The 15,710-nt window shown below is 54.3% G+C and overlaps 1 protein-coding gene across 3 annotated transcripts; it reads left to right on the top strand.

The window, feature by feature from the left end:
• Positions 1 to 82: 82 nt before the first annotated feature.
• Positions 83 to 15,706, top strand: NUDT6 (nudix hydrolase 6). 3 transcript variants are annotated; one of them, XM_028519552.2, is made up of 5 exons: positions 83 to 350; positions 2,512 to 2,715; positions 7,046 to 7,101; positions 13,982 to 14,036; positions 15,068 to 15,706. In XM_028519552.2, exons 1-5 carry the CDS (start codon positions 122 to 124, stop codon positions 15,463 to 15,465), a joined length of 942 nt encoding a protein of 313 aa, XP_028375353.1. In that variant the 5' UTR covers positions 83 to 121; the 3' UTR covers positions 15,466 to 15,706. The 3 variants fall into 3 exon arrangements, with proteins under 3 accessions (XP_028375353.1, XP_035887677.1, XP_035887678.1); XM_036031784.1 differs by lacking the exon at positions 83 to 350 and adding an exon at positions 424 to 895; XM_036031785.1 differs by lacking the exon at positions 83 to 350 and adding an exon at positions 424 to 1,159.
• The last annotated feature ends 4 nt before the right edge of the window (positions 15,707 to 15,710 follow it).

The raw sequence follows: 15,710 nt of genomic DNA, 5'->3' as shown, positions 1-15,710 counted from the left end.
CGCTCAAGTCCCGGCAGCCTGCGCGGCTCTCTTCTGAGGTTTACGTTAGCACCTCCTCTCCCGGGCGCCGAGCCGGGGCGATCAGGGGGCCGAGCGAGCGGACGGCGTGGGCCGCACGGGGATGTCGCCGCTGCTGAGCGGGGGCTGTCTGCGCGCGGTGTGGGCCCGGGCCCGCGACGCCAGGCTCTTGGTCCCGCACCGCGGGGCCTCGGGCGGCCCGGGTTGCGCGCGGGATCCGCCCACCGGAGCCGGCTTGCTGCGGGGCGAGCTGGACAGATTCGGGGGCGTCTCCGTGCGGCTAGGCGCGTTGGACTGCCTGGACGCGGCTGCCTTCCAGAGGGCCCTGCAGGGCAAGTGCCTGGGCCGAGGGTCCCTGGCTCCCCCCCCCCCCCCCCCCCCCCCCCGATCGCCTGCGAAGTAACGGCGACCCCCGCGCCTGCGCCTGTCTGGCACCCAGCCCGGGGGCGCGGGTGATCGCCCTTTGCTGGGAGGCCTCCGAGGAGGTTGCTGGAAATGGTGACGATCCTGGACTTTGGGATCGGCCATCCCAGTTTCTGGTCCGCCTTCTGGCGTGTGACCTTCTCCTCGGGCAGGTTCGGTAAACCACCATTTCCCCTTCGGTGAAACTGGGTAATTAGGAGCGCGAGGGGTCGCCGAGAGTTAAGCAGGATAAAGAGCGCGAAGTGCTTAGCACGGCGTCGCCCCCCTTTAACTCTCCGCAGACTTTGTCAGTACCTTCACTGTATTCGTCACTGTCACTTACCGAGCAGTGGTTCTGCCAGGCTCTCTGCCCGAACACTCTCACACACGCGGTGGACAGTGAGTGGCCCAGAGGTCCCCGGTGGTCATAGTCGCCCACAAATCGGGTCAGGGTGTGTGATGAATCAGGAAGGGGGTGGGCGGCTGGTCTCCAGTAAGGAAACTGAACCCGCTCTGAACCTTAAGTCCAGCGGTAAGAAGGAAAGTTTGGATGGAGGAGCCTTCCCTTTGAGAGAAGCCTAGATTTGGTGGAGCAACCTGTTTTTCTCAAACTGCCCCCCCCAGCCCCCACCCCCCGGCTTAACAGGTGGAAAGCATAGCATGGAAACGCTGCCAGGGTAGTTTCCTCACACTAACAGGAGCTTCAGATAATCGGTCCTATTATTGAGCAATATGGCAAGTGAGCATCTTTGTGAATATCATTGAGCTGGAGGGTTGTTTTTTGGTTGGGTGTTTTTGTTTTTTTTTTGAGAATTTCTATGAGTTTATTTGAGCCAAACTGACAACATATGCCCCAGGAGCAAGATCTCAAATGCTCCTATTTCTAAGTCATCTTCATTTCTGAACTACTGACTTCTCCTTTTCTCTCCTGCTTGTGAATAATTGCTGGCTCCAGCAGTATCACCAGGAGAAGGTTTAACTCAGTGTTCGTCCTCTGGAAGGTGTCCGTGTATGCGTGGGCAGATGCAGGGACTGCCCACTTTTGTCACTTGTCCGTGACCAGACAGGGAATCAGAGCTGAGCAGGGCGGAGCAGAAGAGAGGGGCCTGAGTCTGGAGTCTCACATCCGGGTTTCAAGTTCCAGGCTCCGCCACATGCTTGGCCAGGCATTAGGCATTTGCCACAGAAAATACTTGCCTCTGAGGTTGCCTATGTGAATGCCAGCCCAAATGACTGGGTAGATGTGGTCATCAAAGATAAATTATATGAAACTAACTGGTAAACTCAAAAGTACCATATACTTTTTTCCCCAATAAGTTCTTTCTCACTTACTTTGAGTGCTAGACATTGTTTTAAGAGCTTTATAAAATATTCACCCACTTAATCCTCACAACAGCCCCGGGGGGTGCATATTATCGTCTTCATTTTGACAATGACGGTACCGAGGCACAGAGAGATTCTAAGTCTCCGGTCTCTGGAGTCTATTCCCGCTGCTCTGACCTGCCTCCAGGAGCCACTGCCAGTTCCGTTGTTACTGAGCCCAACAGGACCGACGGCCTTGCCTATAAAGAAAAACCCAAATACTCTGAGAATCCCATGCACCCTGTGTCTGTCATTGTGTTAGCCACACCGGCTTTTCAAAGTGACAGCACTGTTTAAAAAGTAAAGATGTTAGAAGCCCACAATTCTCATGTGTAAAGATTAAAATGAAGGTGTTACAAGGAACATTTTAAGTCAGTTTATTTGTTCATTCTACAACTTGATCACCGGTTACGTGCTAAGCAAGTATTGTGTCTGGTGACATGAACAGAAAGTCATCCCAGCCTGACTACTCACAGGGAACTCAGACTGGTGGGACAAGCCCATCCCCAAGATGGTCCCGATATAAAAGATGGTAGTTCCCGCGCTGCTGGTGTGATGAGGCCATTTTGGGATCCCCCCATCCCCCAACCCCGGCCCCAGAGCTAACTAGTAAGGGAAGTGGATGCTCAAGATGGCTTTTGCTGGAGGAGGCGACCCCGTAGATGCGTTGGAGCGTATTCCACTGCCCGCCCTGGCAACCACTTCAACCGTGTGTCTTCTGCGTTGCAGCGTCCGTGCAGCAGTGGCGGTCGGCAGGCAGGGTTGCGGCCTGGCTGCACGTGCCCATCCTGCAGAGCGCGCTCATCGCCCCCGCCGCCGCGCTGGGCTTCCGCTTCCACCACGCGGAGGCGGACTCGGCCACGCTGACCCTGTGGCTGGGAGAGGGGCCCAGCCGGCTCCCAGGCTACGCGACACACCAGGTGGGAGTTGCAGGTCAGTTTCGAACTCACGGTAATCAGCATTGACTTCCTGGAGGTTCACCCAGTCTCTGCTCGCAGCTGAGCGATGGTTTCTTCTCGCGGAGTGAGGGGATGAAATGGTTATCCTGGGGCCCACTGCTGGCACTCTGAATGCGGGGAGTCGGCCTTGTGAATCGGCAGGGGGCAGCTGGGGAACAAGCAAGTTCAGCGCTTCATTTTCCAAAGGATGTGTTTAAACAGGCTTCCTCCCACAGATGTTTGAACTGCACTACTCAGATAGCAACACTGAATGGGGGGCCCGGGGAACAAGTGCATTATGGTGAAACGTATTAGTACTACTTCTGTGAATCTGTAAGATAAAAGATAACTTGGGTGGAATTTAAGATAAAGCAAACAAGCCTTTTAATGGTCTGAAGGTCACTTCTTAAAGACATTAAGTCATTGTGCCCAACGGTTGTTTAAAAGAATGCAATTTAAATATATTATCAAAATTCAAAGTTACTGATGAGCTTCTGAGACTCTGTAGTCTTGAGAAAAGACTTGGTTTAGGTTAAGACAGGTTCTCAAATGGTGGAGTTCATCAAAATCCCTCAAACTCACCCAGCAGGCTTGCTCACCAGAGGCTGGGCCCAGCCCCCAGGGGCTCCGTTCAGGGGGCCTGGGGTGGGGCCCGAGAGTTTGTATTTCTGGTAATTTCTCTGCTGCTGCTCTTGTCCTTGAGAACCAGGATTAAGAACATCCCTAGATTTCCAGAAAAACCAAAACAGTAAAGAATCTTACGGCCTAAAATAAATGCAAGCAGTAATACATATTAGCTACTAATTTAATCAGTAATGATTTTATTTGCCTTCATATAATTTGCAAGGGGTTTAAAGGTAGTTTCCTCCTTTGAAGTCATTTACAGGAGCTGTTCCGGATGTCTAATGTTTTCTCTGCCCGTGGCCTCGAGCAAAGGCATCCGGGAACTTCCCACTCAGCCCCACTTTATGAGACTACGTGAAAAAATCTGGTGATGGCCTCCCACGCCGTGAGGAGATCATACGGGTGACTGTTCAGTCTCCGGCAGAGACTTGGAGTGCACCGTCATTCACGCAGAATCGGTTCAGCGTGCATAGCGAGTCCTGCGAAGGACTGGTTTCTGGCTCAGTACTGCGCCTTCTGCTAGACAGACTCGGGGCGGACCGTCGGGGTCCAGGGAACTCGAGTTCTGTAACTCAAAGAGTCTTGGAGGAGGAGGGTGTGAAGTGGCTTCGGGGTGGGCACGAGATAATGTAGGAGTGTGTTCTGGAGACGTAGAGAGATTTGTAGGTGGAGGGAAAGCCGCTGACATGTGTTGCTATAAGCAACAGAAGGCGGGTGTGGCCCGTGCAGGGGCTCAGGGCCCAGAACCTGCCACTTCGGCCCATTGATGGTTTTGAGTGAAGCCAGGGGAGAAACAGCAACACGGGAAGGGCTCTCCGAGTCCTGCCTTCTCCCCAAGCGTAGGGCCAGGAGGAGAAGAGGGTCCTTACCACCGGAGACGGGGGTGGCAGGAGGAGTCGGTGTAGACTTACCGATAGCACCCGTGGTTCCTCTGGTTTCCCCTGAGTTCCCCCACACACCCCGTGGCCACTCCCCCACCGTTGACCGCCCCCCCGTTCCAAACCCTGTGTCTTCTCACGTCTCTGCGGGTTATTGCTCTTTGTTAGAATGGTCTGACTGCTTTTCTAGGGTCTTCTTGTCTGTGAAGCCCTCCACCCCTACCACCCCAGGCCAGATGGTAATATTCACATCAAATAAAATGTGTATCTTTTCCTCCATTAATCTGTCCTCTGTCAGTTCAGTGCACAGGCCCCAGACCCAGACCCCCCTGGGCAGTGGAGACATCTCTCCTCCCCCGCTGGGGTCTGCCCCGGAGCCCTCACACCCGCCAGCTGCTCTTCCCTCTTCTTCCCACCCCCCGGGCTTTGTTTATCTCGCTCTTCAGAGCTCAGGTTTTGCCTCCAAGAGCTCCTTGGAAAAGCTGCTGACCTTCCTGTCTAAACCAGAGTCTTCTCACATGTCAGCCCCACCATCCGTGGTCCCTTTATCCAGCTGTTTCCCTTTACAGCACATATCCCAATCTGAAATTACATCATTTCACACACTTCACTTCCCCGCAATTGCATGCACTCCGTGAAGGCAGGCGCCTCGTCTCCTGTTCCCCGCTGTGCGCTCAGGTGAAAGCCGGCGCCAGGCACGCAGCCAGTGCTCCGTAGGTGTTTCTGGAAGGAACGGTGGGCTGGGTCCTCAGGTGGGAACGCCCACCCGGGGAGAACGCAGCGGTGGTGCGGTGGCAGGCCCGGCCGCCGTGACGAGGCCTGCCGGACCCAGGCCCGCGGGATGCGAGTCTCAGAGCTGTGTGGGCGTGGGCGGTCACAAGGACGCCGCAGTCGCTGGGGTCACGCACCTAAAGCACTTAGCGCAGTGGCCGGCTGAAGTGAACCAAGGACCCTCCGTTGAAGCGTCTCTGATCGCTGTGGACTTCACTTTCACGCTGCGGCCAGCAGGGGTCGCTCACGTGGTGCGTCAGCGCCGCTGGGTCTGTCTGCGGGGTATTTTGCCCCAGTTTACGGTGAACTCATTAGGGAGAGGCTCCATGTGAGTAATGACACATTATTAAAATTTAAGAGTAGGTTTCCGTGGCATTTCTTTGGCATTCTACCCTTTGTAAAGTCCAATTAAATTATAGTTTATGTTTTCTAATAGAAGCCAGCATTAGTGTTAATTATATCTCACTTAGTGGTTTTCCTTCTTGCTCAGAAACCCTGAAGTGTGTTTTCATTTCAGAGAAAGTTGCTGTTCCCTGTGTGACTCGTACCCACCCCTCTATACTGCGTCTCCAGACGGCACTTCCTGCCTCCTCGTGTTCTGCATACGTGTTTCGTCTGCTGTCGCCTCTCAGACACACACACGTGACACACACACAGACACAGCTGAGCACCCCGTGAGCACGGGGAGTTTTGCTTTGTTCACCGCTGTGTCCCTGTCACCCAGAAGAGCGCCCGACAAAACAGGAGTTCAATTCATGTACTGTGTAGAGAGTCTACACGTGTTACATACATAAACTCAGTTAATATCGAAAGAATGAGTGGATGTGAAGAAATATCTTTTTAATGCTCTTTCTACATTATGTAAACACAAATATTTTTTAAAGATTTTACTTATTTATTTTTAGAGAGGGAAGGGAGGGAGAAAGAGAGAGAGAGAGAGAAAGAGAGAGAGAGAGAGAGACATCAATGTGTGGTTGCTGGGGGCCGTGGCCTGCAACCCAGGCATGTACCCTGACTGGGAATCGAACCTGCGACACTTTGGTTTGCAGCCCGCGCTCAATCCACTGAGCTACGCCAGCCAGGGGTAGATACACATACTTTTAAGTTATAGCATTTAAAGGAACATATTACCAATCATTATAATAATATAAAAGACTCAGGATTGCCCAAATAGAAATAGAAAAAACATATTTTTGAGTCCTAACATCTAGCTGAATACAGCATACTGGGCAATGCCTATGAAGAATGGAGAAATAAAAGGAATGGACCAGAACTTAAAACATAAATAAAACAAACAGGTGTTGCAGAGCCGTATGCTGGCAGGCTCTAAAGCCGGGCACAAAACGGCGAGCCAGCTCGGGTGGCTTCAGGGAGCCGTGAGCCGAACACTGGCGTGTGTGAGATCCGGTCACGGGGGCACAGCCCGTGTCCCCTCCACGGTGATCGGGGAATAAGCATGCGAGTGGGAAAGCCGACTCACTGATTCAGTAAATATCTTTAAGCGTTTGAAACCGTCCTGACACTGAAGTACACGCTGCCTGAGGATGGGAAGAGGAGTTTATTTAACTGTGCGTCCTCAGGAACTGACAGTCTAGAGAAGCTTTGCAGGTGGCTGTCCTACGAGGCAGCAGATGCGGGAACCATCGTTGGTTCAAAGAACCCGTCGGGGGCGTCCAGCCTGTGGCCCGCGGGCTGCGTGGGGCCCAGGAAGGCTATGAGTGCAGCCCAACACAAAATCATGAATTTACCTAAAAACTTTTCTTTTTGCTCATCAGTTTTCGTTAGTGTCTGTGTAGTTAATGTGTGGCCCAAGAGAACTCTTCTCCTTCCAGTGTGGCCCAGAGACGCCAAAAGGTTGGACGCCCCCGGGTCGTGGGTAACCAAGCAACCGGCTGCTTGCTGGAGAGAGTTTATGTCTTCGTGGATGAGGTGGCGTTGAACTGGGCCTTCCAGGATGGGTGGGGTTTTAGTGACCACAGGTAGGAGTGTGGGAGGAGTCTGAGATGAACGAAATGAACATTTCTCAGGATCTGTTATTTTTCCCTCCAACAGGAGCTGTGTTTGATGAAAATACTGGAAAAATACTGGTTGTCCAAGATCGAAATAAAGTAAGTTGCTTCTACTTATAAATTGCTTTCTAAATGTTCAGTTCTCTCTAGAGCAAAAGAAAATGTAGAAATTCTTGCATGCTCAGGAAATTACACAAAGGTGTTTTAAAAGTTATCTCTGAGTAGTTATGGATCATTTGGCTGTTTAATCCCCAAAATGCCTGCGTAGGCCTTGAAAATGTCAGGGTCCCCTCACTGCCGCTCACTGTCACGTTACGGCTACAGGAAAATTACAAATGGCCGTGTCTGGCGGGGAAGTCAGCTCCGTTTGTGACAGACTGCCAAGGTATTCTTCCATGCGCCCAGCGGTCACTGAGCTCCTGGCCGGAGCCAGGCGCCGAGAGTGCAAAGGTTAACAGGACAGTCTCCCTCGGGTCCTGCACCGCACCCTCCCCCGCCACTTGGGGAAGCAGTCACACGACGCATGGTGACAGTTTACTTTGCCTTTACGAAGATCCACAAGAATTCTCAGAAGAGGTGACTTTTAAATTGAGTCTTGAAGAATGAGTAGGAGCTTGCCAGGACAAAAAAAAAAGGGGGTAGGAAACCAGACTGAGGAATTGGAGTGCGTGTGTAAGGGCACAGGGACGGGCAAGGAGCAGACGCGGCGTGTTCGTCTGTCCCGGCCGCGGTAGACATTCCGCAGGCGTGGGGCTTAGACAGCAAACATTACTCCTCACGGTTATGGGTGTTGGGAGGCCAAGGTCAAGGCGCCAGCCCGCAGAACCGATGTCTGGTGAGGCCCCCCTTCCCAGTTCATAGATGTTTGTCTTTTCACTGGGCAGAAGTAGCCCGTTGCCCACAGTGTGGAAGGAATGGCCAGAGCTGGCTGTGGCCAGGAGTGCAGCCGGTGGTGAAACCCTCAGCCTGAGAGCTGGAAAGGGAGCAGGGCGTGAGCGCCTGCACCCCAGCACAGGGGTGTGGGCGGCCAGGAGCCCCCGGTCTGTCAGAGAAGCACCTTGATTAGAGATGGAAGGTTTTCATCCTTGCTCCTGCATGTAGAAGCGGAAGAGAATAATTACTCTGGCACTTTCTGAGACTTCGGTGAATATCGGTGGACAGAGTGAAACATTAACCCCATCACAGACGTTTTTAAGTTTCAGACGACTGTGGGCAGTGAGAGCTGAAAGCAGTTGGCACATTTCTCAGAAGGGCTGTCGACACGTACACCCTGATGGCCGGAGGTCGCAGTGGCAGTGAGGGCGGGGTCTCGGGCTCAGACCAAGCTTTATGGGCAGAACGGCGTTGAGTAGGTCCAGTACTCTGTGCCTGGCCCTCACTAAGCCCCTTCTTCCCCCTCCCGCCCTGGAGGCTGTTGGTGGAGCCTGAAGGGGGTCTCCTGGCAACGCAGACATCGGTCAGTGGGGTCCCTCCTCCCGCATCGCTAGGGGAGAGCAGAGCACGGGGGTGGGCAGAGCACGGGGGTGGGCTTGGAGCTGAGACAGCTGCAGCATCAGCTGGGTGGAAAGCGCGGCCCCAGGGGCCACCCAGACCTGCCGCGTCAGAAACGGGGGTGCTGCTCAGCAGTCCCGCCTCGGGCCTTGCGGGGGACTCGGGGGCACGGGCGGGTCTGAGGAGCGCTGCGCTGGCACACCGGGCTCTGGGTGCTTCCCCCGCTGCTCTGCGCGCCTGCCGGGTCGGGTCTTCAGGGACCGGCAGGCGCTGCTCTTGAGAACCTGCCGTGTTCCCGCTGCGCCCCTGGGCAGCCGGGCCTGGCAGAGGCGGGAGACACGTGCAGACGGAAGGCTTTGGTTTCTCCGTGGGTTCAGGGGCGTCCGGCCCGCGGCCTGAACACGGCCCAGGGTGGCTAGGAATGTGGCCCAACACAAAACTGTGCCCTGGCTGGTGTGGCTCAGTGCATTGAGCGCAGCCTGTGAACCAAAGGGTCGCTGGTTTGATTCCCAGTCAGGGCACAGGCCTGGGTCGCAGGTCAGGTCCCCAGTAGGGGGGGCACGGTAGGCAACCACATATGGATGTGTCTCTTCCTCTCTTTCTCCTTCCCTTCCCCTCTGCCTAAAAATAATAAATGAAATCTTTTTAAAAAATTGTAACTTGGCCTGGCTGGTGTAGTTCAGTGGATTGAGCACAGGCTGCGAACCAAAGTGTCGCAGGTTCAATTCCCAGTCAGGGCACATGCCTGGGTTGCAGGCCATGACCCCCAGCAACCGCACATTGATGTTTCTCTCTCTCTATCTCTATCTCCTTCCCTTCCCTCTCTAAAAATAAATAAATAAATAACATCTTTAAAAAATTGTAACTTAAAACCTTTTTTTGCTCATCAGTTCTCATTAGTGTTTGCATATTTACCGTGTGGCCCCAGACAACTCTTCTTCTTCCAGCGTGGCCTAGAGACACCAGAAGGCTGGACACCCCTGGAATTAGAAATGATACTCCTACTTAGGGTTTTGCACTTCTTTTTTTTAAGTTATAAGCAGAGAGCAGCAAAATATAAAAACTGAGTATTTGTGTATAAGTCAGCATTGTAATGAAAAATACAGAGTGTGACACTGAAGCATATTCAGCTTCTGCAATCATGTTGGTGGGACTGGAGCACACTGACAGCTGCTAACCACGAACACCTAAGGAGCATTGTTCCCAGACGTCTGAGCCGGTTCTCCTCCTCTGGGTGCCTCCCTCCGCCCGGGCACCCGTGCCTTGCAGAGGGAACCGGAACCCTCAGCACAAGTGTGTGCACACACTCACACCCAGAGCTCAAATTGTACGCCGTGTGCTTTCTCCTTTCCTGCCCGTACACTCCCGTCCTCCACCCCGCCCCGGGATTTTGAGAACTAAAGACCTAAAGGGGACTTGATCTTGTCAGCCGGGCGCTAAAAGGCCAAGTCCAGGGCAGGCACCTGTCCGTTCCCTCTCCGGGGATTTCTGAGCTCCTGCAGTTCCCCCGTTGTCAGCTTTGTTCTAAGCACTGGGATAAGCATAACCAACAAGGGGATAAGCACTGTACCAGGCGGTGGCAGTATCAAGAACAACACGGCGGTGCAGGGAGAAGGAGGAGGGAGGAGAACGGGGTTGCCGCGTCGGCATCGGTGCCTGTGCGCCCTGCACCTGGCACTCAGTTTTGGTTGAATGAAGGGACTTGTTAAACGATCTCCATGGCAGCTCCTATCTCACTGGGGACAATAATAATGTCGTAGCTAATGTATCACCTAAATGTAGTGGCTCTGAATTCCGGAAAGGGAGAGGAGCCGCGTGAAAACCAGAACACTGGGAGTAAAAGAGAGTCCAGCTTCTGTCATCTGACCAAGCTGGAGTAGAGGAAGAACGTGAAGGTCAGGTAATGGGCGAGAACCCAAAGGGAGAGGCCGGCAGGGCCACACCTGGTTCCGAGAGAGAGGGAGAGAGAGAGAGAGGGAGAGAGAGAGGGAGAGAGAGAGAGAGGGAGGGAGAGAGGGAGGGAGAGAGAGAGGGAGGGAGAGAGAGAGGGAGGGAGAGAGGGAGGGAGAGAGGGAGAGAGAGAGAGAGGGAGGGAGAGAGGGAGGGAGAGAGGGAGAGAGAGAGAGAGAGAGAGGGAGGGAGAGAGGGAGGGAGAGAGGGAGGGAGAGAGAGAGAGGGAGAGAGAGAGAGGAGAGAGAGAGAGAGGGAGGGAGAGAGGGAGAGAGAGAGAGAGGGAGAGAGGGAGAGAGAGAGCGCGTCGAGAGAAATGAGCAGCCGCTGGGGCGTCTGCTGACACAAACCCCGGGTTCGGGTTCGGGTTCGGATCGCAGCAGCCATGCCCAGGGAAGTTCCTGGAGGTGACCGTCTGCTTAGGGAAACGGAAGATGTCTGCGAGCTTGGAAAAATCGTGATGAAAAGGGTCGGAAGATAAATCATTGCTATCCGCCCATTCTAGAAACTCGCCTCATACGAACTGGAGTGGATCTTCAGGACAAGCTTTAAAAGAAACGGTGCTATTAAATTAACATTGTTTTAAAGGAGAAAATAGCGCACATTCTGTCGGTATCTCTGGAAAATGCCTTGGAAGCAATCCCCTCTGTTGAGATCCAAAACTCCTCTTTCTTGGGCTGGCGACTCCCTCCGCTGAGGGCGGATGGCGGGGTTCCCGCGTGAGAGGGGGGTCACCCTTATGGTGTCCGCTGTCTTCCCCTTCCCATGCCCCCCTGCACACGTACTTCCACGCCCCTCCAAGAACATCAGGCTTGTCATGGGCAAGTGTCATCACGTTCACCATCAACACACAGTCACGCGTTCTTGTAAGTGAGAAGGACGCCTGGCCTTTCGCAGTGGGTGCGAGTCAGCCGTGCCTCAGGAGCTAGACTCCGTGGCTCACAGCTGGAAGGGCCACGTGAGCGGAGGCCGCGGGGGGCCCCCCGAGTGGGGGCGCTGGGAGAGGGCACTTCTCTTCAAGTGAGTGGGAAGTTCCTTCTGGGAGAGTGGGGGGTGGGGAAGGACCATGGAATTTTACATGTGAAGCACAGAGATGTTCTGTCCGTTTTTAAATGCAGGAACAGAGGACGGAGGTGACCACAGATAATAAACTCAAACGGGCATTAGTCTAAAGCCATTCGTTTCCCTTCCTCAGTAGTTTCTCCCCCGTGAGACAATGTACTGGAATGGCAGTAGCAAACCACTAGCATAGTATTAAATCTCACGCCCATCAGAAGATTCTGGAAGGAGCACTCACAAGCAGAAGGCAGATACAAAACACGTTCGACGCCGAACCAGAGTTCAGGTCAAGTTCACGAGCCCTGGAAGGGCAGAAGTCTCCAACACAAGTTCCGGTGTGGCTACGTAGGATGTTCCCGGGAGGTCTGAGGGAGAGAGCAAAAGATTAGGAAAAGGCAGCAAATAGTGCTTAAGGGTTAATGGGAAAATAGCCAATCAGCTTCTAAAATTGCTTAGAAGATGGACAGAACCAGACAGCCTGGAGTTTACTACGCCCGAGCTGGGTCACCTCAAGCAAGTTATCGAATGTTTTTATGCCCTGTTTCATTCGTTCCAAAACAGGCTACAATCAAGTTGAAATGTGTGTAATTCTTTTTTTTTTTTTTTATTTTTTATTGACTTGAGAGTGCGGTGGTGGAGAGGGAGATTTCAGTCTAGCCCTGACCAGGGATCAAACTCGCAACCTCGGCATCCTGGGATGATGCTCTAACCCGCTGAGCTACCCAGCCAGGGCTCAGTATGTGTAATTCTTACAGAAACACGCAGCAATGTCTCAAGTCCAATGGACACTCAATATACACGAACTAGTATTTATTATGATGCTGGTAAATCCAGTTACTGGGGAGTAGTCTTTAATATTAGAAAAGAAGGTACACCCATGTCTCCATTGAGCAGACCTGCACCAGCCGGGTGTTGAAACCACCCAGCGGGGGCCTCTCTGTCCCGCGGACCGGCTGCAGGCTGAGGCTTGGGGGGGTGGGGGGGCAGGAGGCCGCTTTGTCAGCGCAAGCTCTGTAAAGCTGCATCGCGCCGGAAGAGACCACGGACTACTCACCAGCATGAACATACACTTAATTCTTCCACGGCTGAGGTCTGTGAAATAGTGAAAATCCAACTCACATGAACTATTTTCAGTCCTTACACCTCACGTGTTCCCCCTGCTAGTAAGCTCACGTCTCCAAATTTAGTCAACACTGAATCTCCAATTATTCACCATGGCGTTTAGGACAAGATTTTAAAAGTTGACTTCTATCGTCCTGGGAAGCATTTGTTAGGATTAGAATTTACGGGGTGAGGTCCACGGTCCTGCCGGACACAGGACTGCGCCGTTTCCTCAGAGACACGGCCTCGGGGAGCACCGGAGAGGGGGCCCCCACAGACGGCGCCTGAGCGAGGCTGTGCTCGGAGGTCCCCGCATTCACGGCGTGAGTCGTGGCGTGCGGTGCAGAGGAACCTCGGGTCTGAGCCGGGCGTGGAGGGGCGGGAAGCCCGAGCGCAGTGCCCACACGTCTGTGGCAACGCCGGGAACCGCGCCACCGGCCTCCGGCCTGGCGCAGCCAGGGAGTGACACACTCTCTAAGAAGCTCCCGTCCAGGACACGAGGGGGCTCAGAGCGCCCCGGCCAAAGTCCGTGAAGGTGTGTGATGAGTGAGCAGTGATATTTATTTATTTTTAGAGAGATGGGAAGGGAGGGAGAAAGAGAAGGAGAGAAATGCCCATCAGTTGCCTCTCTCGTACCCCTCAACCGGGGATCAGGCCCCTCGACCCAGGCACGTGCCCAGACCGGGAATCGAACCAGTGACCTTCTGGTTCCCAGTCCGGTGCTCAACCCACTGAGCCATATAATCAGTCTTCCCCAAGTTTATCCCCCTCCCAAATTCAGATCCTCCCACTGCCCATTCCCTATCCCCCGCAAAAAAGGAGAACAAAAACCTCGCAAACTTAAACTAGTCATTTTTATTCATAGTATCCGTGAAATCATTAACACAGAGCAAGAGAGACCTTGGGATTAACAATATATCTGATTAGACACACAATACAGAAAATAAATGTGAAATTAAAATAGTATATATACTTCAGTGATTAAATTTATACTGTACTTTTTCTACTTATTTATAGCAGCATCTGTAACACTCTTCTATTTGTTAATAGTTAACTAGCAGCAAAACTTTTAAAATTACACAAATTCAGTAGGTGTCTCCCTCCGCTGTGGAATTCATCACATTAACCAAACAAAACCACTTCTATTTCCCAAAGAAAACAGACAAGAATTCCTAAGTTACCAGTTTCCCACAGAAGGAAGGAAGAAAGAGGAAGGAAACTGGAAAAAAAATTTGCATGCAATTAGGGAAAAAAGAGACCCTGGCCGATTACGGGTGGATGCTGTGGACCTCCGCACACGCGCACACGTGTGTGTGTGTGTGTGTGTGTGTGCGCGGAGGCCGGGCTAACAGCTCCCCTCTCTGCCTTTGCACCGCAGTCCAAGAACCTGTGGAAGCTGCCGGGAGGCCTGTCGGAGCCTGGGGAGGACCTCGGTGCGTATCCCACGCGTCGGCAGGGGGCCTGAACCTGGGGCGGGGCGGGGCGGGGGAGGGGAGCTCACGTGTGTGCTGCCTCGCTCTGGGGCTGAGAGTAAGATTTTAAGCTTCCTAACTGGCTCAAGCTAGGGGCGACCTCAGGGCTGACAGGAAAGCAGCAGCAGAACCCGCAGCGTGAGCACCGGTTCCGTTAGCATAAAACATGCCGCTGGGGGCACAGGGTGCTCCTGTCCACGCACCCCCCCCCCCCGCCCCCGCCCAGAACGGCGTCCGGAGCGACCTGTAGAAAACCCTGTCCTGCTAGAAAATCCCGCATGCCGCGAGTTCTTTGAAACCCTCCGATGGAGTGACCGCAGCGTTCGGGTGTTGGAGGCACGACCCTGAGTCCTTCGGACTCTCGGGAGGCGGAACGTGCCCCAGCCCCCCGAGGGGGCTCCCACGGACGGCCTCACCAGCCGGGCACAACAGGAAGGTCGAGAAGGCGTCTTCCCGAGATTTAGAGGCCCGAGGGCCCCCTGCCCAGACCTCCAGGAGTGGTCACAGCCACGTTGCAGGTCTCCACCCCCGCAGCCCGGCCTTCTGCGAGGGTGGACCGCTGTTTCTGGACGCCGACATGTGCAGACGTGGGCGGTGCTGGTGGGTGACCGGGACAGAGAGTCACAAAGCACGTGTAGGAGCAGTACCCGCCGCGGCTGCGCAACCTGTGATTTCACCTTCTGGGAAACAGAGCAGGGAGAGGTTAAAAATACGTGACCCCAAGACCATCCAGGTGAGCGAGCCCCCAGGTAGCCGCCAAAGAAGGAGCCGCTATTTCAGAAGCGTCTCAGCGCGCGGCGGGTGGTGAGAACGCACTCCGGTGGGTCAGGGCGCCCAGAGGTGGAGTGTTATCGAAAACGTCACTCTCTGGAAGTCTTGCTTGGGGCCTTGGATACCGCCGCTCTAACGGAGAATCCTCGAGGAGGACGGTTTTTGTCCACACTTTCCTCCAAAGTGTGCTCGCAGCTGACGCGCACGTCTCTGTCACGCAGGCGACACGGCAGTGCGGGAGGTTTTCGAAGAGACAGGCGTGCGGTCGGAGTTCAGGTCCCTCCTGAGCCTGCGGCAGCAGCACCGCCACCCCGGGGCCTTCGGGAAGTCGGACATGTACCTCGTCTGCCGCCTGCAGCCGCGCTCCTTCGCCATCCGGCTGTGCCCGCACGAGTGCCTGCGGGGCGCGTGGCTGGACCTGGCCACCCTGGCCGCCGACGCCGGCGCCACGCCCATCACCCGCAGGGCCGCGCGGCTGCTGCTGTACGGGCACCGGGAAGGCTTCGACAAGGTGGACCTGACCGCGGACACGCTCCCGGCCGTGCACACGGGCCTGCTCTACAAGCTCTACCACCGGGAGCTGCCGGGCAGGTACAAAGTCCCTGCCGGAGCGGAGTGAGGTCCCGGGCGCCCACGTCCACCCGGGAAGTGCACGGCACGCGGTCCTACCGGGAGTGGCCACTGGGGGCTGACTGGGCGTCTGGCTTTGTGTTCTTGTGGGGGTGATTTCCACGAAGAAACGCTATAAGTGTGCACATTTTAAAAGCCTCTTTTCAAATGAACCGCATGTATGGAAAAGATTGTGGCTCTAGGTAAGCTTTGCTGGACAAAGGCAAATGCTATATAAAGGGTGGAAGTCCGTAT

Source organism: Phyllostomus discolor, chromosome 8 (genome assembly GCF_004126475.2).
Source record: "Phyllostomus discolor isolate MPI-MPIP mPhyDis1 chromosome 8, mPhyDis1.pri.v3, whole genome shotgun sequence".
In the NCBI taxonomy this organism is placed as follows: Eukaryota; Metazoa; Chordata; class Mammalia; order Chiroptera; family Phyllostomidae; genus Phyllostomus; species Phyllostomus discolor.
This window is presented reverse-complemented; position numbering and strand designations above follow the sequence as displayed.

Coding starts and splice junctions, on each gene's coding strand:
- NUDT6 (XM_028519552.2), top strand. CDS start 122: ATGTCGCCGCTGCTGAGCGGGGGCTGTCTGCGCGCGGTGTGGGCCCGG. Junction 7,102..13,981: donor TTGTCCAAGATCGAAATAAA/GTAAGTTGCTTC, acceptor TTTGCACCGCAG/TCCAAGAACCTGTGGAAGCT. Junction 14,037..15,067: donor GGAGCCTGGGGAGGACCTCG/GTGCGTATCCCA, acceptor TCTGTCACGCAG/GCGACACGGCAGTGCGGGAG.